Source organism: Chaetura pelagica, unplaced genomic scaffold, assembly GCF_000747805.2.
Source record: "Chaetura pelagica isolate M959 unplaced genomic scaffold, ChaPel_1.0 scaffold376, whole genome shotgun sequence".
Lineage (NCBI taxonomy): Eukaryota > Metazoa > Chordata > Aves > Apodiformes > Apodidae > Chaetura > Chaetura pelagica.
This window is the reverse complement of record NW_009953503.1, coordinates 149,665-175,103: the sequence shown is the minus strand read 5'-3', so window position 1 is coordinate 175,103 and position 25,439 is coordinate 149,665. Positions and strand designations below refer to the sequence as shown.

At 53.7% G+C, this 25,439-nt stretch overlaps 1 protein-coding gene across 1 annotated transcript in view; it reads right to left on the bottom strand.

The window, feature by feature from the left end:
- The window catches only part of FAM83C (family with sequence similarity 83, member C), a 30,512-nt gene extending 12,281 nt beyond the window's left edge, over window positions 1-18,231 (bottom strand). Inside the window, exons 1-3 of the mRNA XM_009999359.1 lie at window positions 17,632-18,231; window positions 8,643-8,810; window positions 3,973-4,097 (exon numbers count right to left, since the gene is read on the bottom strand). Coding sequence (XP_009997661.1) covers window positions 3,973-4,097; window positions 8,643-8,810; window positions 17,632-18,186 — 848 coding nt within the window. The 5' untranslated portion in view covers window positions 18,187-18,231. The remainder of the gene's footprint in view (window positions 1-3,972; window positions 4,098-8,642; window positions 8,811-17,631) is intronic.
- Window positions 18,232-25,439: the final 7,208 nt, after the last annotated feature.

Here is a 25,439-nt window from a genome sequence, read left to right as displayed (position 1 = left end):
TGAAGGGCAGGTTGGATGGGGCTTGGAGCAGCCTGGGCTGGTGGGAGGTGTCCCTGCCCATGCAGGGGGTTGGGACTGGATGATCTTTAAGGACCCTTCTAACCCAAACCAGTCTGGGATTCTATGATATGTTAACACTAAGAAAGAGGTCAGAGTTCCCATGGACATTTGAAAAAGAAAGATCACTTGGATGTCCAGCACTAGTCAAAAAGGCAAAGAGCAGATTAGGAACTGGGGGACTGAGAGAAGACAGAAGTGATCATTATATTGAGAAGCTAAAGCACAGGGGGTAGGGATATCTCAACCACTTCATGCAGTTCTGGTCAATTCATCTCACAGAAGTTCTGCTGCACAAGAAGTGACCAAAGAGCTGAGGATACTTCAGCTGGAGAAGAGCTAATTCACTTGAGGGATTATAATGGAGGAGGTGAAAATCAGGGATGCAGTCAAGAACGTGAACAGGACACAGTGATTTACTGTTCCCAGGCTATGGGAGTTTGGGGGCATCAAATATAATCTGGCAGTAGGTCTAATTAAATACAAAGGATCACTTCTGCACATGAAACATCAACTGCACAACCTGTTGCCAGAGGGTTCCATGGAGCCAACCATGGTGGGAAAACCTCTCCTGTGGCAAATCAAAGGTAAAGCAGCACAGACAACATTTAACCCTGGGGGTTCTGAAACCTCTGCTACTTGCACACAAGGTTGCTGAACTGTAAGACCTGCCAGTGGGTAAGAACCCTCTGACCCTCTTTCCTGGCTCATTCCAAAATCCTCCTGGATCCAAGCTGGATCTTTGGCTTTGCTCAGGAATGATTCTCACCCTTTGAGTGCAGGTTTCCCATCTGCAGGGAGAGTCTTCTAGACATCTGCTGTGCTGGGTGTGCCAGGCTGCAGTGCACCCAGACTGCCTGATGTTCTCCTGTGGAAGTGTCTCTGGCCTCTCCTGAACAAATCCCAGAGAGGGACCTTCTTTTGCTCCAGAACACCCCACGCTCACTGGGACAGCAAAGAATTAGCTGTAAGACCCTGTTCAACAGAATTATTATCTTCCAGAACTCAAGAAGCTTCAGCTATCCAGAGATCTATGGGAAGAGAGCACATCACAGCCCCAGATCCTGGCCCCAGAGCAGCAGGGGGAAGAACTCAAGTTGTGTTTCAAGCAATTCCCTGACTCTGGGCACAGGGAAATGGGATTTTCCTCCTGCTGTGGAGCCCAGTCCAGCTGCCCCATGCTCAGCTTTAGCCATTCCCAAAGGAGAGCTCTCAGCTCTCCAATCCTCACCCCTGCAGGAGATGGACAGATGCCTCCAGGCAGTGATTCACCTCCTTGTTCTTAGGTACATGGTTTAGGATGGTCAAAAATGCCACCAGACACAGCTCACCATGTTGTTCATATAGAGACTCTACATACCCAGCTTCAAGCAGGTACTTCCAGCTTTCACTGCCAGGGTTTGATAAGGTGAGACCTCCACACTCAGAGGTGACAGGGTCAGAAGCAGAGGAGAAGGTGCAGCTTGGAGCTGCAGCACTGAGGAGGACACTGGCAGACCAAGGGTCCAGCATGTGCTGGCTGGGAGATGGGAAAGGGAAAGGGAGAGGGGAGCAGTGCTCAAGGAGACCTGTTGGAGGGAGAATGAAGTATTGCCAGGGCACCAAACTCCCAGAAATAGCAGCACAGTCTGTCCTGGGGAGCTGCACTCCTTGTGAAGGGCAACATGGTGTGTGAAAACACTGAGGGAAGGATCTGCAGGTGGAAAAACACTCAGGAGTCCAGGAATAAAAATACAGTACCAGAGCCTGTGCTCAGAAGAGGGGTGGTGAGCAGGGGTGGGATCATGGGATCAGGAAAGGTGCCTGAGATTGCAGAGGCTGCAAAATGAGGGCAGGTACAACAGTGGGGATGTCACCCACCAAACCCACACCCAGGGAATGCTTCAGTGGGATGAGCTGTGGGGAAAAACTTTTTGGAAGCAAGAAAGATTCCTTAAGCAGCCTTCAGTTGCTTGAGCCACAAGAAAAGATGCTGTTCAGGATGTGGCCTGGAGTGATGCATGAGACTCAGCTCCAGAGGTGGAAGTGGCAGAGCCTGGGATGATGTTCATGACACCATTTTCACTCTGTCATGGGGGAGAGAAGCCTGAACAAATGCAGCAGATGAGGGTTCAGTTTCAGGAATGGTAACTGTGTAAAAATGCAGCAATTAGTCAAAAAGAGCTGCCAAGGAGCAGTCCAAGAAACCCAAGATGACCACAGCTTGCAAAAGTGCTGCACTGGCAGCCAGGAAACTGGTGGGTCCATGTGAGACCCTTGGGTCGAAAGGGGCCTTCAGGGATAGCAAGACCATGGCAGGGAACCCCAGGGGATTGTTTTGCATCTGTTGCTGATGCTGGTGACACTGGGACCTGTTCACTCCTGTGCACAAAGCCCACCACAAAGACTGCTTTGCTGAGGACTGGGAGTTTTCCAGTATAATCCCACCTACAGTGAGGGCTCTGGACATAATCCTGAGGCCCTGACCTCCATCCTGGGACAGGGCAGAGTGTGCTGGGAAGAACAGGATTCCTGGTGGCCTGGAAAAGCACAGCCTGTTGGAAGCAGGTCAGCAGGGCTGCTGTGAAGCTCAGCCCTGCCTCACAGACCTGCTGTGGCTTGGTGAGGGAGCCAGTGAGCACATGGACAAAGGGACCAGTTACTACATGGTTTTGGGTTTTCCAACAGCCTTTGACAAGGTTCTGCAGCAAAGCCTTTTGAAAAAAATAAGTCACTGTGGGCATGGAGGAAAGGTCTTGGTATGGACCGAGCTGGTGGAAGCAAAGGATGCAAAGGGTGGGGCTTAGTGGTCATTTTTCATCATGGTAAGAGTCTGCAGGGAGACCCCAGAGACTGGTGATGGGACTGGTTCTCACCCCATGGGTGAGCTCAGGCTTGGAGGGGTACAGTGAAACCCCCAGGCTTGCAGAGGATCCTCAGCTCCATCAAGTGGTTGGATACCTCCCTGAAGGTGGGGAAGTCCAGGAGGACCTCCCAGGACTGAGCAAGAGGGCAAATCAGTGGCAGATGAACTTCAGTGCAGGCAAACATGGTGAACAGGCCTGTGTGATGCTGAAGCTGGAACAGCTCAGGAAGGAGCTCAGAGTCATGGCCAGCAGCTCCCTGAAGTCACCAGCTCAGTGTGCATGGCAGCTCAGACCCAGGGGCTGCAGGCTGCTCTGCTCTCAAGGACACAGTGAGGTTAGAGAGTCCAAATGACTCAGGGATGAAGCAGCTGCTGGATGAGGAGGGACTGAAAAGGCCAAGGTCCTCACTTCAGATCAGAAAAGGGCAGGGAGGGTGGGCAAGGCTTGGAAACTGTGGAAGCACAGGCTGCTGGATGTGGGACAGCTGTGTCACCAGCCTGCAGCTCCACAGCCAGGACACCAGCAGAGGTTTGGTTTAGAAGAGACAATGAGGTCGGGCAGATGAATGGGCAAGAGGTGCAGAACTGGTGCTGAAGGGAGTCAGGAGGGGTGCAAGGACTGGATGTGCTGAGGGGCTGGAGCACAGGTGGCAGAGAAGGGAGTCAGGAGGGGTGCAAGGACTGGATATGCTGAGGGAGGACGGGGGGCTGGAGCACAGGTGGCAGGTTGGGCTGCTGTCCCTCCACGCAGCAGCTGGAGACAGAACCCAGGCTGGATGGAGCATCCTCTGGCCTGGGAGAGCAGTTTGTACATGTTTAAGAGATGAAGCAACTCTCTGAGATGTGCCCAGGTGGGGTCAGTGTTGGCAGACAGGCAGTCACTGCTCTCTGAAAGCCAAACAGGAAGGTGAGAGCAAGAGGGTGAGGCAGGAGTAGGTAAAGCACCCAAATAAAACCTCATGAGGGGACATGAAGAGGAACAACCAGCCTGTCATGGGGAAACAAGAAAACAGGCACATTGCTCAGTGCTTTGGTGATGAACATTTTCTCAGGGTCAGAGCAGTTCTTACCTGTAGGTACCAGCAAGAACTTGGTCACAGTCAATCAGGATAAACTTCTCCAGCACTTGCCCTGCAAACTTCTTGCCAGCCTTGCTGTAGTAGGTGTCCCCAGCCAGACACCTGACACGCATGTTCTGCAACCAAAGGAAGTGTCTGTGAGCTGTGAGGGCATCAGCTGAGCTTAAACCAACACGTGCTCTTGGGCACCACTGGTGGACTCCCCCAGGCAGTTTTTCTTGGCTTCTGTCCACCAAATACTTTGGCATTCTGTCTGTGCTAGGAGATAAAAACACCAGCAGGTCTTAACCAGCTGCCCTTGGGTAGAAGTGCTGGGTTGAAAACAATCTGGAGGATCCTATGAGGCTACAGGTGGTTTCTGAAGTATCTAAGACTGTGCAGTTTCTTCAGATCAGTGAGAAGATTCAACTACCCACAGTAGCTGATGGTTCTGCATTTTAACTGGATTTTCATAGAATCATGGAATGGTTTGGGTTGGAAGGGACCTTCAAGATCACCCAGTTCCAACCCCCTGCATGGGCAGGGACACCTCCCACCAGCCCAGGCTGCTCCAAGCCCCATCCAACCTGCCCTTCAACACTGCCAGGGATGGGGCAGCCACAGCTTCACCAAACTGCTGAGACTTTCCAAACATGATGGGCAGAGCCCTTGCAACTTCATCAGCCCATTCCTTCAGGACCCATGGATGATTCCTGTCAGGTCCCAAACGTTGACCCAGAACAACCAACCAGTTTCTAACCAAATGTGCTTCCTGATCTCACAGTGACAGGCTTGTTAGGGCCAAAACATCACTCAGTAAGGAGGTTTAACAGGAATGTCTGTCAGCATGTCAGGAACTGCCTTTTATCAGTAGATTTGAAAATGATATGAACACTTTCAGCTGCTGTTCTTCAGGGACACAGACCTGATCCTCATCTGCCCAGAACATTGCCATTGAACAACTGCCATTGAACATGAGCCAGCAGTGCCCAGGTGGCCCCAAGGCCCAGGGCATCCTGCCTTGTATCAGAAATGGTGTGGCCAGCAGGAGCAGGGATGTGATTCTCCCCCCGTGCTCAGCACTGGGGAGGCCTCAGCTCCAGTCCTGGGGCAGCTCTGGGCCCATCACTGCAGGAAGGACCTTGAGGTGCTGGAGCAGGTCCAGGGGAGACAGCGAGGCTGGTGAAGGGACTGGAGGGAAAGTCTGACAGGGAGAGGCTGAGGGAGCTGGGGTTGTTTAGCCTGGAGGAGAGGAGACTCAGGGGGGACCTTCTCACTCTCTACAACCACCTGAAGGGAGGTTGTGCTCAGGTGGGGCTGGGCTCTTTTTCCAGGCAACCAGTGACAGGATGAGAGGGCCTGGCCTGAAGCTGCTCCAGGTGAGGTTTGGGTTGGGTATCAGGAAGCACTTCCCCATGGAAAGGGTGATCAGACCTTGGGATGGACTGCCCAGGGCAGTGGTGGAGGCACCATCCCTGGAGGTGTTCCAGGGAAGGCTGGAGGTGGCACTTAGTGCCCTGGTCTGGAGATGTGGGGGTGTTGGTCATGGGCTGGACTTGGTGATCTTAAAGGTCTTTTCCAGCCTTGGTGATGCTGTGATCTCACATGGAAAAGCCACCCCTGAGGCTGTGCCCGTGCTGCTCTGCCAGGTCAGGACACTCTGCCCCCCAGGCCACCAGGACCTGCCCTGGTGGCAGCTCAGCCCTGCAAGGGGCAGGGACCCTCAGCTGCTGGGACAGGCTCTGCAGCTCCACGTGGCCTCCCGGGAGACGTGGGTGCTGCCCATGGCTGGTGGGCTCTCCTGGGGGAGGTGGCAGCAGATTTCAGCCTGGCCAGTGCCAGCAGGGCTGCCGGGGCTGCAGCCAAAGCCCAAGCAGGAGCAGCTGTGATTGCCCTGCAGATGTTCTCCATGGGATGCAGACCCAGGTCCCTGCCACCCTCCAGGAGCTGCTCCTGGGCTTTGCTGTGTCCCCTTCTCTCTCCCCTCCCCACCCCAGGCTGGGTGAGCAGCTCTGGGCTCCCCAGGCTGCCTGCACTGCCCGGGACCTGCTCGCCCAGTCTCTGGGGTTTCCAGCCTGGAAGTTGTGCCTAGGGGGTGAGGAGCATGAGGCAGCCACCTTGCAGCAGGTGACTCCATTCCTGATGGCCTCCCTCTTCCATAGAGTCCCTGTGGGCAGGAGCTGGGCTTCCTGGGAACAGCTGCTGGGGAGGGAGCTCCTGGCAGCACACTGGGAACAGCTCAATGCTGGGGTGGCCTCCTCACCCCCTCAGGGAGCACCATTGCCTTCAGGGCTTCCTAACCCCAGCAGATCTCCTGCAGACCAGGGACCATCTGACCCAACAGTGTCTCTTGCAGGTGGGGCAGAGCAGGAAGAAGCAAAACCATTGATGGTGCTGCCCCCTCATATTGCTGCTGACTCTGCTTTCTGCTCAGGGGACCCTGAGCCTCTTGTGGTTTGTCTCAGTGGGAATCCCCCTGGACCTCTTCTCCAGCTACTTGTCCAGTCTTTTCTTGAGTTCATGGAAACCTTTAGCCAGGACAGAGCTGAAGCTTCACAGCCTTTGCACTGCAGTCTCACACGTTGCCTCCTTGTGTCCCAGAAACATCCTCATCTCTCACCTACGCAGAGGGAGAAACCTTCCCCCAGGAGGACAGTTGGAACAAGTCACCCAGAGAGGTGGTGTGGTCTCCATGCCTGCAGATGTTCAAGCCTAGACCATCTCTGGCCCCATGGGTGACTGCTCTGAGCACGAGGTTGGACTTGATGACTTCCTGAGGTTCCTGCCAACTTGTAACCTGTGATACTCTGAAATGCCACCACCAGCTGCTGGTGCAAGACAGGCCAGAGGTTGGGGAATCTCCAGCCAATCCTGTTGCCAGCCAACACAGGGATGTTTGTCTTCCAGCACTGAGGCTCCAGGAATACTAGTTCTTACTGGGAGGAGCTTCCTCTCCCCACCACGCCAGGAAGTTAAAACGACTTCAGGTAAGGGATCTCCCATGGAATTTTGCCACAGCATTTCTTCACTCCCTCTGGCTTCCCAAGGCTGAGTCAGTTGCTGAGATCTGGCTCATTTTTTCCATCCTCTTCTTCCTCTTGGCAAACCTGGCCCTGAATTGTGCGAACCAGGTGAGAACCCTGCAGTCCCACAGGGAAGCCAGGCTGCCAGGGGCCACCCTCCCTTGGGGTAGACACAAGTTGTAGGTCCAGCAGGTGGCATTTGAAAAAGCCCAGCAGTGAAGTCCTCTGCTGGGACCCCTGCCAATGCACCACTGGCTGATGTTCATTACCAGGACCTGACATCTTGCCCTTCAGGGTGAGGGGCTGCAGGGACAATGGCACCAATGTCCCCATGAAACATAGAACAACAGAATCACAGAATGTTGGAGGTTAGAAGGCACTGGAGATCATCTAGTCCAGCCACTCTGCTAGAGCAGAATCCCCATGGGCAGGTCACACAGGAACACATCCAGGCAGGTTTGGAATGTCTTCAGAGAAGGAGGCTCCACAACCTCCCTGGGCAGCCTGTCCCAGGGCTCTGCCACCCTCACAGTGAAACAGGTTTTCCTCATGTTTACATGGAACCTCCTGTGCTCCAGTTTGCACCCATTGCCCCCTTGTCCTGTCACTGGACATCACTGAGAAGAGCCTGGCTCTGTCCTCCTGACACTGCCCTGAACAGATTTGTAACCCTTAACAAGGTCTCCCCCAAGCCCAACAGCCCCAGCTCCCTCAGCCTTTCCTCAGCAGGGAGATGTTCCCCTCCCTCCAGCACCTTTGTGACTCTGCCCTGGACACCTTTAAGCAGTTCCCTGTCCTTCTGGAACTGAGGGGCCCAGAACTGGACACCATATTCCAGATGTGGTCAACCCCAAATTGTCACTGATTATTCCACATGGAGACTGAGCATCACATCCTGTGGCAGCTCAGGGCCAGGAACCAAGTCTGTCCCCTCATTCCACCCTGATGTGAGCATCAGGCATGGACACGAATGCCCTGCTTGACATCACCAGCTGAAAAGGCACTTGCCAATGAACCCTGCCCGTGAGTCACTGGATGGGGAGGCAGGTGCTCATTAGCCAGGCAAGCACAAGACATGACATCAGGCCTAACCCAGAGACAGGGACATCTCCATGGATGGAAACTCGTTTGAATTTTAATTAAAACCAAGGGCTAAGCTCTTGGACAGGAAGGAAATCACATAAATATTGGAGAGATGGAATTTATCTGGATCCACCAGGTGACTTCAGTGATGCAGTTGGTTATGAAAGCAAACATGCTCCAGCATGAAGCTCCTTAACAGCTCCTGAGCTGTTGCCATCAAGAGCCAGGATGAAACCAGAGAATCACAGAACGGTTTGAGTTGGAAGGGACCTTAAAGATCACCTAGTTCCAGCCCCCCTGGTCTGCACCTTCCTGGCCTTGACTGCACACCTCTTGGGTGCAAAACTGGCATGAGGACCATGACACACCAAGGGGTGGGACTGGAGGCTCCTTCACTCCTTGCCCTGTGCTTCCAGATCATTTCCTAACCCAAACAGCCATGGTCTCCCAGCCTGGGGCAGCAGGAGAAGGGATAAAGCCCCAGAGACCAGGCAGAGGGAACAGAACAAGGGGCATGTGGTTTTTTATCAATACCAAGGCCTGTTTATCATAACCAGTGTGTGACTGAGAACTTACTGGGAAGTTGTCCTGAGTCAGAGCCATTTTATTGCACATCTCCACAAAATGCTTCAGGTTCTCCTCGTCCAGGATCAGGTAGACAGGGACGTGGCGTCTGCTCGAGGCCTCCAGCAGGTCACACAGGATCTCCATGTCTGTAAACAGATCCATCACAATTGCTATCACCTAACCAGGAGAAAAGAGGTGGGGGGGGAAACAAACAAAAAAAAAGGCTGTTGAAACCCCACGACCAAGTGACTTGTGGTTTAAACTCTGAATTAGGTGTTCAGGCTTCCTGAGTTACTGAGCATCTGCAGCCACTGGTGTTGATTCCTTCTGGACCCTGGTGTTTACCAGCCCATGCCCCACCATGGCAGGTAAAATTGCTCTTAATAGCCATGAATCACAGAATCACATAATGTCAGGGGTTGGAAGGGACCTCTGAAGATCATTGAGTCCAACTCCCTGCCAGAGCAGGATCCCCCAGGGCAGGTCCCACAGGAACATGTCCAGGTGGGTCTGGAATGTCTCCAGAGAAGGAGCCTCCACAACCTCTCTGGGCAGCCTGTCCCAGGGCTCTGTCACCCTCACACCAAAGAAGTTCTTCCTCAAGTTGAGGTGGAACTTCCTGGGCTCCAGTTTGAATCCATTGCCCCTCGTCCTGTCCCAGGGCACAAGTGACAAGAGCTTGTCCTGCCTTCTTGCTGCCTTCATGTATTGATAGACATTCATTAGATCCCCCCTCAGTCTTCTCCTCTCCAGACTGAACAGCCCCAGGTCTCTCAGCCTTTCCCCATCAGGCAGGTGTTCCAGTCCCTTCATCATCCTCGTGGCCTCCCTTGGACTTTCTCCAGTCTGTCCCTGTTTCTCTGGAACTGGGAGCCCAGAACTGGACACAACACTCCAGATGTGATCTTACCAGGACAGAGAAGAGGGGAAGGAGAACCTTCTTTGACCTGTTGGCCACACTCTGCTGAATGCACCCCAGGAGGCCACTGGCCTTCTTGGCCACAAGGTCACATTGCTGTCCCACAGATAACTTGTCCACCAGGACCCCAAGGTCCTTCTCCATGGAGCTGCTTTCTAGCAGGTCAACCCTCAATCTGTACTGGTGCCTGGTGTTACTCCTCCCCAGGGGCAGGACTCTGCACTTACTCTTGTGCACAGTCCCCATCCAGCTGCCTCCTGACTCATCTGCCCCTCACAGGAACAGCACAAACTCTGAAGGCTCCTGCCCCAGGTAAGCCAGAAACACAGAGTGACAACTAGGGAGCTGGGACCATGGCTTCCTCACCAGGAAAAGAGATGGGGCAGGTCCTGAGCTCTTCACTCCTGTCACCAGGGACAGGACTGGGGGAAATGGCAGAAGCTGGATCAGGGGAGCTTTAGGTTGGATATCAGGACAAGGTTTTTCACCCAGAGGGTGGTTGAGCACTGGAACCAGCTCCCCAGGGCAGTGGTCACAGCACCAGGCCTGCCCGAGTTCAAGAAGCCTTTGGATGATGCTCTCAGGCCCATGGGGTGATTCTTGGGGTGCCCTACACAGGGACAGGAGTTGGACTCGATGGTCCTGGTGGGTCCTTTCCAACTCAGCATCTCCTGCGATTCCCTGGTACTGACCAAAATCATCATCACAGAGGCACGAGTGACCCCCCAGCTTCCAGAGGTGACCACCTAGTGCAGCTGATACCTCTGTATGAACACCAAGAAGTGTATCTGTATTTTTTTCCCCAGGAAGAACAGGCTGCCAGGAGAGGCAGGATGTGTCAGGATCAAGTACCTGCACGTCCTCCTTCCAAGATGACACCCAAGTAGACAAAACTGCAGGATAACGTGTGTGGGAAGGACCCCTCCCCTCTCCTGCCAGCACAGCCCAGGGGGCACGTGGCAGTTATGAAACCAAACAGCAGGAAGAAGGAATAACACTCACATTATTAAAAGCAGATATGAAATAAAATATATCTCAATAAACTAAAGACTTCTGAGATAAGGTCTCCAAGGCAGGGGTTTCAAAAAGGAAAGGAACTGTAAAGAGAACTTTCAAGAGTGAGATTGAAGAAGCTCATCCCACTGTGGAGATGGGATGGGAGGCAAGAGACCTTGGTTAATGAATTCTCCAAAACCTGGAGGGAAAATACAGCCAGTGGAAGGCAGGTCCTGACAAGCAAAAGTGAGTTGACCCGGAACTAGAAAATACACAGCATGTTGTGACCTGCAACCAGGACAACAGATCAAGGGAAATAAACCAGAAGTAGAGTAAGATGTGACTGGAGAAGCTGTTCCCCTGCTCCTCAGTGAGTGAGGCTGCCAGCAGAAAACACCAAGGCAGCTGTTTTACTCGACTTTCTTGAGATCCCCCCTGGAAAAATGTGTCCAGCTCTGGAGCCCCCAACACAGGAAGGACATGGAGCTGCTGGAGAGAGTTCAGAGGAGCCACAAAGATGCTGGGAGGGCTGGAGCAGCTCTGGAGCCAGGCTGGGAGAGTTGGGGTGTTCAGCCTGGAGAAGAGAAGGCTCCAGGGAGACCTGAGAGCACCTTCCAGTGCCTGAAGGGGCTCCAGGAAAGCTGGGGAGGGGCTTGGGACAAGGGCAGGGAGGGATGGGATGAGGGGGATGGATGAAAACTGGAAGAAGGAGGTTTAGAGGGGATATTAGGAAGAAATTCTTTGCTGTGAGGGTGGTGAGAGCCTGGCCCAGGTTGCCCAGGGAAGCTGTGGCTGCCCCATCCCTGGCAGTGTTGAAGGGCAGGTTGGATGGGGCTTGGAGCAACCTGGGCTGGTGGGAGGTGTCCCTGCCCATGCAGGGGGGTTGGATCTAGATGATCTTTCCAAATCATTCTATGAGTATTTAGATCAGGGACTGCTGGGATCCATCTGTTGGCCTTCACCATTAGGGACAGGAATCAGGGGACATCTTGGAGAAGGAAAGAACAGGCAGGAGAGCACTTCCTGAGCTGGGTGATTTGTCAGGCCTGACACACCTCACCTGAGGCTGCTTTCAGAGCAACCTGGTGACTGAGCCCTTGAACCACTGACAGGTAACACTGAGAACTGGAGGGAGATGGCAGCACAGCAGGGGGCTGGAAAAGGTGAAGTAGGGGAGGAACTATTGACAGGTCAGCCTCCAGAAGATGCATAGTGGAACTACTGACCAGGTAGTTCAGCCCCAGCCTTTACCATCTCTTAGCAGTAGATAAGGTAACTGGTACCTGCAACTTGTGTGCAGAACTGTTTGTGACTTCCTGCTCCTGGCAGAGGATGCCCAGATCAAGATGATCTAAAAAGCACCACGTTTTGGAGGGCAGGTCCAATGCCCCCTCCAGCCTGCACCACAGCTGGCACACAGAGTGCAGGACAGGTTGTTCCCTGCTCATCAGGCACCTGGGAAGGAGGCAGGACTCCTGTTTCCAAACACTCCTGTGCCTGGGGCAGAGCGTGGCCATGGATGCACTTCAACAGCTTCCAAACCACCTGATGGAGCCACCCATGGAGGGTGAACGTTCCTCTGCCTCTTCTGCTCATCTGCTCCTCCTCAGACAGAGCTGAAGGCACAGCAGAACAGCTGTTATGTGACTTGTATGACAGCAGTGGTTCAGGCTTTAAATAAGAACTGGCTGAATCACACACTGATGGCTCTGACCTGCAGAAAAGAGGAGCTCCAAGTGTCCCTGCCCTTGGATGTGGGGACAGGCACAGGTCTCTGCCCCAGATCACCCACTGCCCAGAGGCCCTGCTGCTCTGTTTTCATGAACAAACTGCCTCCCCAGGCTCTCACCGTGCCCAGGTGCTGAGTGGAAGCAGCTGCCCGGGGCACAGGGCAGCCCCTGGGCTTTCCCCTGCTCTCCTGCCTGGTCTTTGCTTGGCCTGATGGCTCCTCCCTGCCCACACCCCCCGTGGAGAGACCCTCTGCACCAGAGCCACAGCAGAGCCACAGGGCTGCTCCTGCTCCCTTGGGAATTCATCCCTTTTGCAGGTGGACAAGATTTCCTGCTCTGATTTGTCCCCCATCTCTGTGATGATGACTTGCACAGTCACTGGTCCCCAACATCTGGCAGAAGACCCCAGGCCCAGCCCCCCACAGCAGGGTTCAGGGAAGAACCTTCTGGGAGGCTGGTGTGATCCCAGGCATCCACATGGGACAGAAGGCAGCTTTTTAGCTCATCGAGTGCTAAAAATCATTGCTCCTGTCCAGGCCAACTCACTTCTCCACCCGCTCACCCTGGCCCTGGGAGATAAAGTCTTCAGAGCCTGACTCCAAAGGGCACCTCTCTCACAGCCCTCACCAGTGTTGTCTTCCCAGAAGCCTGATGAGGCTCTGGCAAACCCTCCTCTGCTCTTGAAACGTGTCCACCTGGCATGGACAGCAGTCAGCCCTGGAGGAGCTCTGAAAGCAGGGAGCAGCACCTTCAGCTTCCCAAATCAGTGTTGCTGCTGGGCCAGCAGCAACAGGTACTGCTGGGACCCCCACAAAAAAAGGGCTTCCCCATGTCTTTCCACACTGGCCTTCGACCAAAGACCAAAGGCAATTCACTCAAATGACTCTGATGGGCCACCCATCCCTACTCTAGTGATGAAGCACCAAGAGAAAACCTTGTGCAGGGCTCAGGCAGGTCCCCTCAGCCACACCTGCCTCACGATTCTCCAGCTCATCTCAAGCAGGTTTGGCCCTGGGGACAATCTGAACTTGGCTTGGGAAGCCAGCAGGATGGAGTCAGGAGGGACCCTTGCTCCTTGGTCCTCAGACCCCACGTGTTCAGAGGGACCACTCGTGCCCAAGACTACACCAACTTGCTTGTCTCTCCCAGTGCTCACAGCCTGGAGGAGTTTGGGGCTGTTGTTTGCCCCAGAATGGCCCTGCCAGTCTGCAGTGCTCTCTGGGGCAGGATCAGGGACTCACAGAGTGGGGTTGGGAGGGACCTCTGGAGATCATCTAGTCCATCCCCCTCCCAGAGCAGGATGCCCTGGAGCAGATCCCAGAGGAGCACAGGTTTGGGATGTCTCCAGAGGAGACCCCACAGCCTCCCTGGACAGCCTGGCCCAGGGCTCTGTCACCCCCAGAGTGAAGAAGTATTTTCTTATCTTTAGGTTAAACCTCCTGTGCTCCAGTTTGTGCCCATTGCCCCTTGTCCTGTCCCTGGACACCCCTGAGCAGAGTCTGGCCCCATCCTTCTAACATCTGCCATATATATATTTTATATATATATATATATATATATATGTATGTATTTGTAAGCACTGATCAGACCCCCCCTCAGCCTCCTCCTCTCCAGCTGAGCAGCCCCAGCTCTCCCAGCCTTTCCTCACAGCTCCAGCCCCTCAGCACCTCAGTGTCCTGGGCTGGACTCTCTCCAGGAGCTCCTTGTCCCTCTGGAACTGGGGAGCCCAGAACTGCACCCAGGGCTCCAGGTGGGGCCTCCCCAGGGCAGAGCAGAGGGGCAGAAGAACCTCCCTGGCCAAGCTCTTCTTGGTGCCCAGGAGGGGGCTGAGCTGGCAGCGTGTGGCACAGCCAGCAGTGGCACCCAGAGCTGTGGATCCATCTGGCTGGATCTCCTGGCACCTCCTGGCAGAGTTCTGGAGCCAGGCAGTGCCCCAGGCTGCAGGACAGCTTGTGCAAGCTGGGAGGAGCCCTGCCAGGCTGGCAGGCTCAGGTTGGCAGCAGGAGGTGGGACAGGCTGCAGCTCTGCTCACAGCCTCCTCGGGTGCAGCCCCTGCTCAGCAGGGATGTGGGGAGAGCTGCTCCTGGTGGTGCTGGCAGGCACCCCGAGCTGATGCCCACGAGCCCTGCAGCAGGAGCAGGTCCATGGGGAGGGGACAGGTTGTGCCTGCACAGCCCTGCATGGTGGAGATGCAGACCCCCGTGGTGAGGCTGCTGGTTCCAACCACAGGACAGCCCGAAGGGCCACTCACACCAAAACACCCTCTCAGCAAACAGCTCTTTTAATAACATCAGCTCAACCTCAAAGCCAAGATGTTTTAGGGGAAGAAGACCCTGGGAGTCTTCCCCTCAAAGCCTCATATAGTCCCAGATGTGAGGTCTACAGCCTCAAAAGTGATCTCCAGCAGCAGTGGGTCTTGGGGGCCTAAGTCTGGGACCCTGACAGCTCATGTCTCACATTTAAAAGCCTCGGGGATTTCAGCCACTCTGCCCTTTCCAACCCAAGCAACACGATGGGGCCTCCAGCCCCTGGGTGGGGGCTGCAGGGCTGGGGCTGCCCCAGAGACCCCTGTTCCTCACCACACTGATCTCAGCCACCAAGCCCCAGGCACAGCCCTGGCAGGTCAGGACGTTGCCAAGACAGAGCTGCCCTACAGGCCCCAGAACATTCACATCTTGCCCTTCTAGGGTTAAATCAAGACATTTCTAAATCCCCTGCTGGAAACTCTCAATTCAGCAATTACCACAGTCATCACTTTGGGAATTACAGCACTTACCAGCACCCCACTGGGGTTGCCATCAGTCTGGTTCCCAACCAGCACAGCTGGTTTGGCTGGTATTTGCCAATAGCAGTGTGGTTTGGGTCACCACCGTGGGGCTGCCATTGGGAGCCACTCACTGCTTCTCTGGGGGACCACCAGGGACCCCTCTGCCATGGCAGACACCCAGCCAGGGCCACAGTTGTCCAAGAGGGGCAGAAGAAGCAGGAGGGACAGTTCAAACTAGATTGGAGCCCAAGCAACACCAGGACAAACTGTCATAGTATTATCAAATGAAGGCTGAGGTGTGGCTGCATCTTACGTCTGCAAAGGGAAAAGCTCCAGCTGAACATCATCTTCAAAGGCAGCTGCTTAAACACAGCCAAGGAAAAAGACAAACCACACCAGCAAAGGGCACCAGTAAAACAAATGTCCTTTCTGCTGATTTGTCAGCCCAAATGCCCTGGTGCAAAATGTGCCAGCTGGTGTGGCTCTGGGTGGCTGGGCAGCAGAAAGCAGCCAGCAGCATCTCAAGAGGTGCCTCCCTGTCTGCAGGAGCCAGAAGATTCCAGGGATCTCAAGATCTGTTCCACATCCCCCCCTGACACTGTGTCCCCTCCTGTGTCAGCTGGAGCAGGGAGAGAAACACTCCCCAGGAGGGACAGACGAGGAGAGCTTAGAGTCTGGTGGAGAAAACATCTGAAATGCAGGAACAGCAGTTGGAAAGCAAAAAGGCAAGTGGTTCTCTGCACAGCTGCTACTAGCACCTCAAGCCAAAGATGTTCTTAAGTCTGGTTGCTCTTTTGTCATGAAAAGACACACAAGTAACATATTTTTTGATAGTTTGGTGAGCAAAATGACCTGGTAACTACTTAAAGATGTGTAACTGGGGGTGTGAGTGAGCTGGAACTGCTGCCAGTCATGGGAAGCACTGGCCAGAGCTCCCAACCTAGAAGCCAGTAAAACACCAATAATAAACCAGGAAGATGGAAGCTCGTTCTCACACTCCATACAACAGTCAAAAACACTGAGTGAAAATCCACAGCTAGAACAGAAAGGGCTGAAAACTTCCAGAGCTTTTTCAAGCCCAGTAAAAAAAAAAGAACAAAGTAAAAAGCTCAAAATATATTTAAAGTGCAATAAAGCACCTGCTGCCTGGGCAACCTCCCTGCAGCAAGTGAGAAGTTCCTGGGGACTGAGGAAGCAGCAAGATGTTTTTCAAGTGGATCATAGTATTGTCAGGGATATGGGAGGTGTGCTAAGTGACACGGGGACATTTCTTGGCAGCCGGGGACTTTGTGCTTCTGCCGTGACCACGTCTTAATCCCCACTGCTGAAGTGGAGTCACGGGACTTTTCAGATCATTTAAAATATCATATAACAGCTGCCTAGAAGGACAAACAAAGCTTTTTGTCACTCACTTCCTGGCCAAAACTTCCTCTATTTGCCTACAAAGGTGCAACAGAAGTTCAGGCATTAAGCAACGGCTGCTTAAAGCTCAGCAGCAGCTTATGTGGCAAAAGAGCCTTCTTCTGGAGAAAAGCAGCTCCCCATTTCCCTCGGGTCATGCTCTCAACAGAACAACACGAGGTTCTTGAGATGCTGCAGAGCAACCTGAGCTGCTGCAGGGCCCCGGCTCCACGGGCTGGGGACAAGGTGACCTTGCTCAGCTGTGCAGCTGTGACAGGAGGCAGCAGCTGGTGTGCCCAGCACAGCCACCTCCAGGCTGAACGGCTCTTTATCTCCCACTTGCTGCACTAGGAAGTAATGACTTGAAGGAGCGACTGAAGTTAAAGAAGGAACTGCTGGAGTGATAAGAGGCACGGTTAAAAGTGTACTTTGCACTACAAGTTCCCTCCACACCACCACGCTATTGAGATTAAACACCACAAAAAAAAGATTAACATGGAACAGATGAAAAGAACCATAAAGAGAACAAAGATAATAAAAGCTGAACATGTCTTGAGATCCAGTTGTCTGAGCTGCTGCTTCAGCACAGTCTGGTGGAAGGAACTAAGTTAGTGAGTAAATTCCCACCAGGATAGTGCCTGGTAGGCAGGGACTGTGTTCATCCAGCTTTTCTGAGATCCCAGGGCTGGCAGCCTCTGCCCCACAGGAGCTGTGATGGGGCACAACGGGCTGATCTTACTCATCCTCAGAGAGGCACAGACATCCAGTCTAGAAGACGTGCTGACGTATCCCAACCCTCTCCAGACACAGGCAGGGACTCTCAGACCCACAGGCTCACTCAGGTCCCACAGCAACTCACCAGGGGTGTCCTCTGCTCCTGCTTAACGTGATGTCCTGGGGTGCAGGGCAGTCCTGGCCGTGGGAAGGCCCTGGCAGGGGGGCTGCCTGGGGACACTCAGGGGCTCCAGGCCCTGCATCCCCAGAGCCACAGACACCTCCCCGGGCACCGCGTCCCGGGTGGGAGGGGATGACAGGAAAGGAAAAGGAGCAGGAGCAGTCACAGATCTGCTAGAGAAAGAGCAATCCCATCACAGCAGACACCCCCGAGCAGCAGCAGCAGCTTGGAGAGCCCGGTGTCCAGCTCGGGGAGCAGCCAGCGGGACCGGGCCCCCGCTCTGTACGTACCGTCCGCGCGCGGCTGATGAGGGAGCGCAGCAGGTCCTTGATGCTGTTGGCCTTGTTCCTCTGGAAAACCACGGTGGCCTGAGTGTGCCCAGCCACGGAGAGGAGCGGGGTCCCCGGCCAGCCCAGCTCCAGCTCTGGAGGGTGCACGTCAGACATGAGCGGGAAGTAGGTGCCGGAGGTGAGTTCAGAGTTGAGGGAAGACGCGTCCCCGGCATCCTCGTCGCTGGGCTCGGCCTCTTTGTCCTTCACTGAGCTGGGATCTGGGAAGCTTTGGCTTCTCTGCTGGCTCATGTACTCCATGTCCAGGTGGGACAGAAAGGGCAGCTCCCGTTCCCCGGCAATGGCGCCCAGGTAGCCGCGCTCCCCCTGCTCCAGGAAGGCATCAATGGCCAGCCTGGCTGTCTCGCTGTGCTGCAGCACCAGTGGGGTGGGCTCCCTCCACCACGGCTTCTTCAGCTGCTCCAGGCAGCTCCTCAGTGGCCCAGACACTCCCTGCTGGCCCAGGTAGCTGCGGTGGGACTGGGGTCTCACCTCCACTGCCAGGTAGTTGAACATGACTGCAGGTGCTGCTGTCCAGAGGTGCCTCTCCAGCTGGGTCAGTCCTCTGTCCAACTCCAGGTCTCTTCGAACCCTCTTGCACTCCCGAGTTCCTCCTGGCAGGTTCCTCCAGGACTCAGCATGAGCTCCACTCTGCTTGGGAGTTAATCACCAGTTACAGCCTCCCACTCTGGGGGAGGAGCTGGCTTTTCCCAGCTGCCTCTCTTGGCTTCCTCAGACACACACACCTGACACATGGTCCTCGGAGATCCCTGTGCAAAGGGAGGAAGATCAGCTCTTCAAGCTGGTCCTTCCCTTTCCTTGTAACTGCTTCATGTACTGCCCTCCCCTTCCCTGCTGAGGTCCCCACCCTTGGCCAAGCAGGCTTGAACCTGTTCTGTCCCTCATTGTGCTCACAGTGAAAATGCAGATGCTGAAACTTGTTCCTGCTTGAAATTTGTTCCAAATCAAACCGCCTTCTCAGTGTCAGTTAGAATGAAATACAAATATCCCAAGTGGGTAATCAGACCTGGCCAAGAATCATACTCATCCCTGAACCATAGCTCCTCCTCAGCATGCCCTGGGAGCCTGGGCCCTGCTAGGCTGGCACCCAGCAGAGAAGCCAAAGCACCAGCTTTTTTGATGTCACAGGGTGACAGTGTTTGTAGGAAGCACAGCAGGGCACAGCTCATGTCATTAGATACCACAGGCTACAAGAGCTCATGGGGTCTTTCAGCATCTCCCTGGATCTCCCTGGAATGTTCCTTCAAGGAAGGAACATTTAAACTCAGAGTCTGGTGCTATTTGAATGATGAGTCTGTCCACACACCATGTGGTATGGGATTAGTTAACTCCAGCTTCCCAAAAGTTTCACGGAGCTATTTTTTGAGAAACGACCCAGGCAGTGCTGAGTGTGAAGGCTGTGTCAGGAACACCCCTCCAGAACCCAGCAGCACGTGAACAGCTGTGCATGAGGCACCCAGCAGTGCCCGGGCTGCAGTGGGACCTCCCCTACCCATCACCTCGCTCACCCTGGGGCTACTAAACTGCACAGAGGCTAACCAGGGGTGGAAGAACTGGCTGGATAGTTGATCTCATCAGCCAGCCTTTTATCTGCAAGTTACAAAACCTTGTAGATTAAATTAATCCAGGCTAAATGAAGCCCTCTGAAAGCTGGATGTTTGGTCTCTACTAATCACCAGGTTGCAGATGGAGGGAGACAGCCATGGCCAGGTGTGAACCAGCAGGAAGCTCTAAGTCACCTGGGAGGAATCATGGCCCCAGGGGACTATCATTCCCCATGGACTACAGCTGGAGCAGGATCACTGGTGTAGATCTGCTGCCTGGTCTTTAAATCCCTGCAGCCAGGATGAACCCTCAGTGGAACTGTGCAGGCTGCAAGGACAGAACTAAAGCTGCAATGAATCAGAAAATCTAAGTTCTGTGGCAGAGCTGTGGGTGCAGAGTCAGCAGCTGTGGGCAACAGATGTGGGGCAAATCCTAGTGAAGCTGCTGGCATCCAAGTGCTGTGGGTGTAAATAAGTGTTAGAGCAGCTTGAAGAACATCATGAACTTGCAACGTGAGGTGAACAGCCAAACACAATGTCAAGGAGTTGGGGGAAACAACAAAGGGAAGGGGCTATGCCTTTCTCTGGGAGCTGCTTTGCCAGGGTGATATTGACACCTCAGTGACAACCTAAAGGGAGGGCAACTTCACCCTTGTTTTGCCTTCCTGAAGAGATGGGAAGTGTGATTTTTAGGAAGTGATCAAATGGGGGTTTTCTGCCAGATAAGCAACTGATACTGGTTCTGTAAAGGGATTTCCACTGTCCCCAGCTGGTGTTTGGGAATGATCCACTTTCCATCCTGTAACTTCTCATGGACCTCAGCACAGGAAAGCACACATGATATGAACATCTCGTGCTGAACTTGTCAGTCCAGGCTTCTCCAGTGCTGGTGGGGAGAGGCAGAGAATTCCAGGGAGTCACCCTGCAGCAGCCACCTGGAACAGGCTAGCTGGGATGTGCCCTGGAAGTGCTTGTCTCTCCCCCAGAGCAGAAGGAGAACTCAGGCTGCTGAAGCCAGTGACAGATTTACCATGCAGACAAATAAAATGAGCTGAGGTACCCTGCTCCTGCTGAGTGCCAGGGAGAGGGATGTCTCTGCCTGGTGTTCCACAGGCTGATGGGCCAACATGGGGCTGCTCCAAGCCCCATCCAACCTGCTCTTCAACACTGCCAGGGATGGGGCAGCCACAGCTTCCCTGGGCAGCCTGGGCCAGGCTCTCACCACCCTCACACCAAAGAATTTCATCCTAATATCTCACCTAAATCCCTCCTCTTCCAGTATTAATCCCTCCCCCCTTGTCCCATCCCTCCCTGCCCTTGTCCCAAGCCCCTCCCCAGCTTTCCTGGAGCCCCTTCAGGCCCTGGAAGGTGCTCTAAGGTCTCCCTGGAGCCTTCTCTTCTCCAGGCTGAACACCCCAACTCTCCCAGCCTGGCTCCAGAGCAGAGCTGCTCCAGCCCTCTACGCATCTTCTTGGCCTCCTCTGGACTCACTCCAGGAGCTCCATGTCCTTTTTATGTTAGAGGAAAATGGAAAATTCCCTCTGGCTCAAGACACACACCAAGTCCCACTTCCAAGTCAGTGTCCCTAGGCAGCTACACTCTGGCTGATACCTGAGCTCAGGAAGGATTCAAGCATTAGGCAGTAATTCATTCTAGTGTCCCACTACAGACGTTCTTGGAGCTTACCAAACACTAACACCTTGCCTGGGCTTTCCATAAAATGTACCTGCTGCTCCCTCTTCAAGCACAAATGAAGGGAGCCTGCCAACCTTTTCTGTGGTGCTACAGCTCCTGGAGAGCATCCCCAGGAACATGAGGAGCCAGGTTTGCTGTTTTCCCACCTTTCTATTTCAGACTGAAATCCATATCTTTGACCACAAAACATCATGGTGTTCAAACATACTCATCTGTAGGCATTTCTGGAAGCCATCTGCATGGCAATGTTCCACTGGGCAGAATTCACAGGCCAGATGTAAAAAGCACAGCTACATGAGGAACGTCCCAATTTTAGTTGCTGCACTGAGATCTGGGTCAACCCTGAACTCACAGGATGAGCAGGCAGGTCTCCCAGGTTTCTGTCTGAGCTCCCTGACCATGGCATTGCAGAATCCCTCTTCTCAGCACAGCAGCAGCACACAAGTGCTTGCTTCATTTTTTCCATGTGTATGTCAAGACCCTTCCAAATCAGGGGAGAGCAGCTCTGCCCCTCTCTGCTGAAGGGCACCAGTGGCCAGCCCTGAGCCACATGAGCTACCTGCAGGGAAAGCAGACAACCCTACCTCCCCTGCTGGCCCCCTGCCCAGTGCTGTGTCCAGCACAGAGGTCCCTTCCAGTTGCCACTCTGAGGTACCTACCAACCACAGGCCATGCAGGGAAGCCAACGTGTGGCCATGGAGTTGCTCTGGTGGCCCTTTGAGGTCCAGCCCAGAGTTGCTCCAGGTGCTTATTCACACATCATAAAATCACAGAATCACAGACTGGTTTGGGCTGGAAAGGACCTTAAAGATCATCTAGATCCAACCCCCCTGCATGGGCAGGGACACCAACCCCTAGACCAGGTTGTTCAGAGGACCACAAGGTGCCTCCTCCCCAAGCTGCTGCCCTGTGCTGAACTTGTGAAAGAGCAATCCCTGACACCTCCTCCTCTCCCCTTCCCAAGGAAATACCCAGGAAGAGAGCTGGTCATTGTACCATCAGTGGGTCTAGTGACCAGCAGGAAGAGGGTACGAAGGGAAGGATGTGGGACAATGAGCAAATCCTCCCAAGATTGTCCTGGCTTGGACAGGATGTGGAGCAGCCAGGGAGGCTTGCAGGGGGGGTGAGGAATGGACAAGCCACGGAACTGTTACTGAAGGCTTTGCATGTGCAGGGCTCCTTGCTTCCTAAATGAGCATGAAGGACCTCTTGCCTCCCAGGGGAGCTGCAGCAGCACAGCAGCACCCACAGTATCCAGCCTCAGCTGCAGGCTCCTCCTGCACCAACACCCCTGCACACAACAATAGGAACTTGGACAGTAGGCATTTCTGGTTCCTACACTGGTGTGCAGGGAATTGTTTACACCAGTCTGGCCCTCAAGCAGATCCATTGCCACTTGACCTAACCTCTCTGGCTGCTCCCAGCATGTCACATCTGGAGCAGCTACTGATATGTAACAGCAGAAGGTGAAATCAGGCTCCTCTGAGCTCCTGTTCTGCACTCCTAGTGGCAGGATGAGGCCCAAACCTCTCTGCTGCCCCACAAATGAGCAGAGCAAGCTGCCAGGCAGGTTGAATGACTGTAAGCAAAACAAGTACTCCCTCAACATGTTCAGCAACTTCAGGAAGAACACATGTAGGATGCACAGGACAGTCCTAAACACCTGAGAAGGGGCAGCAGTGAAAGAAACCTCAGCAGGGGAGTCTGTGAAGGATCATGAGACTATTAACATGCAACTGCCCCATCCTAGTGCTGGAGGCCAGGCAGCACCAGGGGTGACAGTCCCTCTGCAGGCAGAGAACAGGGGTGGATACTTCCCAAGCACAGCACAGCTGCCTAAGCAGCAGAGCCTACCACACACTCCTGGAGAGCCTCAGGGTTTTTCCTGTGTCCTTGCCACTTTCCCAGGCTCCTGTGTCCTCCCCTTGACTTCTCAGACCTTCAGGAGAAGACCCAGTGCTGAGGACCAAGCTGTGCAGACACAACATGTTCAAAAGATGGAGATGCAGCTCCCCAAGGCAGGCTGCAGAGGGGGAGAAGTCCCATCCCCCAGGCTGCTGGAAAAGCTGCTGAGCCAGCCTTAGAACACCAAAGGCCCTGGCAGGTCTGATGCAGACTGTTCAGCAGAGGACAGGGCTGGGGTTTATCTCAGTCTCTTGAGAGAAAAAAGAGCAAAAAAGTATCAATTATACAGGATGACAAGAGAGATCAGGGGCAGATGGGGAGGGCAGGAGCCTGTATGCATGGGGTTTATCTCAGTCTCTTGAGAGAAAAAAAGAGCAAAAAAGTCTCAATTATATAGGATGACAAGAGAGATCAGGGGCAGAGAAGGGGCAGAGGGAGAGGGCAGGAGCCTGTATGCAGGGGGTGTCTATTAAGGAATCAGCTGCCACCAGCATCACCCAAAAAAACCCCAACAAACCCATGAACTAGGCTAAGACCACAACCAAATGTCTGCACTGGGGCCTGAGAAGCTGGAGAATGTCACAACAAGAGACTGCTGTGTTCATGGCACAACTCTGCTAACAGAGGGGTTAGAAGACACCAAGGAATTTCTAGGTGTCTGTGACCCCCAGCACATGCTCAGGATGAAAGGGGTCCCACAGAAATGCTGCACATACACTGCACCAGAGTTGCAGTCATAGAGCTGATCTGGATTTCTGAAGGCAGAGCTCCTCTGCAGGGTTTTGGAGTACAGAGAAAGGAGAGAGTGGGTCAGAAGGTATGGCATGGCTCTCACTGCTCCTGAGTGGTGCCACACACTGGCATCCATCACAGGGACCCTGCTTGCAGAACCAGTCACCATCCCCTCCCAGCCCATGCTTCCCCTCCCATGGCTCTGCTGCTCTTCATCTAATCTCCACTCACCTCCTTCAAAGCTCTGGTGGGAAGATTTGCTCTTACTCATCCTGCAGTTTCTGCTTACCTTACCTGCCCAGCCAAGGGCAGGGGAAGTGAGACAGGTCAAGTCCAACTGCTACATCAGGAGCAGCAATTCTGACCCCAGGGCTTGGTGTAGCAGAAGCATGACTGAAACCTTCTTTGTGGAAGGTGAGGTCAAGAGTCTGAAATCCAGGAGGTGGTAATTGCACTTGAACAGGGCTGAGGGCCCTGGACAGAGCAGGAAATGTGGAGCTCAGCAAGGATGCCTGTGCTGGCAGCACTGCAGCTGTTTGAAGGGGCAGGACAAAACCATTAGATGTTAGTACCAAAAGGCAGTGTGAGCACAGAAACTGAGACAGAAAAACATTTAAACATCTAAAATAAAGAGCAGACATCAAAGGGTATCAGATAACTCCCCTCCAACTCCAGAACATCTCAGAATATGAGTTGGAAACAACAGACCGAGCATGACCCAAAGCACCTGCTCTCCCACTGGTGGAGAAGAGCAGAGAAGGAAGGGAAGTCATCGAATACTGATCCTTCTTTTCTTCTCCCCGAGACAAGAAAGCCAAGATCTACCTGAAATAATGAGTGAGTGCTTCCTAAGGCTCTTTCATTTTAGGACACCTGGAAAAGTTGAAGAAACAAGTCATTTGGAATAATAAGTGATATCCAAATTCTGTATATGAGAGATGAGATCAGGTTGGATGACAAAGGGCTCAGCAGGCTCCTTCCAGAAGAAACACACATGGATATAGTCACTTAAAATACAGTCAGTGTCCCCAGGTCAGTGATCTGAGACCACTTTCAAAAAGCCCAGCAGCATAAAGACCATAAGCAAAACAAATTCAGTCATTCCCTCTGCAAAGCCTCAGAAGGGGGAGAAGATGGGCCCTGCAGCACTGGGTTACAACACTCTGCCTTCTGCTGCCCTCCTCAGTGCTGGGCAGAGGAACCCCTGTCAGCTGCTCAGCACTGCTGCCCCAGGGCCTGCAAGGGGAGACCTTGCTACTGGAAACACACTCATTTGCAAGGACTCAAAATGCTGGTCTTTATGTAAGATCAGAGAATCAAGGAATGGTTTGGGTTGGAAGGGACCTTCAAGATCATCCAGTCCCAACCCCCTGCATGGGCAGGGACACCTCCCACCAGCCCAGGCTGCTCCAAGCCCCATCCAACCTGCCCTTCAACACTGCCAGGGATGGGGCAGCCACAGCTTCTCTGGGCAGCCTGGGCCAGGCTCTCACCACCCTCACAGCACAGAATTTCTTCCTAACTCCCCGTGGCCATGGCAGGTTTCTAGCCCCCTGGCATGCACCCCTCAAGTAAGAGGGGTCATGTTATCCATCCAAATCCTGTCTCCAGTTAACTGATGGCTGGGAAGCAAGGTCTTCTCTTGTCCTATGCAGCCTCCAGAGTATTTTTTCTCACTTAACCGATTACCCTTTTTAATTAATGGGCAGTTTCTGCCTTGTTCACTTACCAGGCCCCACACACTCCTGTCCAAGACACACCCTGCCTGCTGGCTCAGCTGTCACAGCAGGGTGGTTGAAGCCATTCCATGGAACAAGAGGAGAGCCATGATTATAGGTCTTTATTCTCATATTAATAAAATGTGCAAAAGCA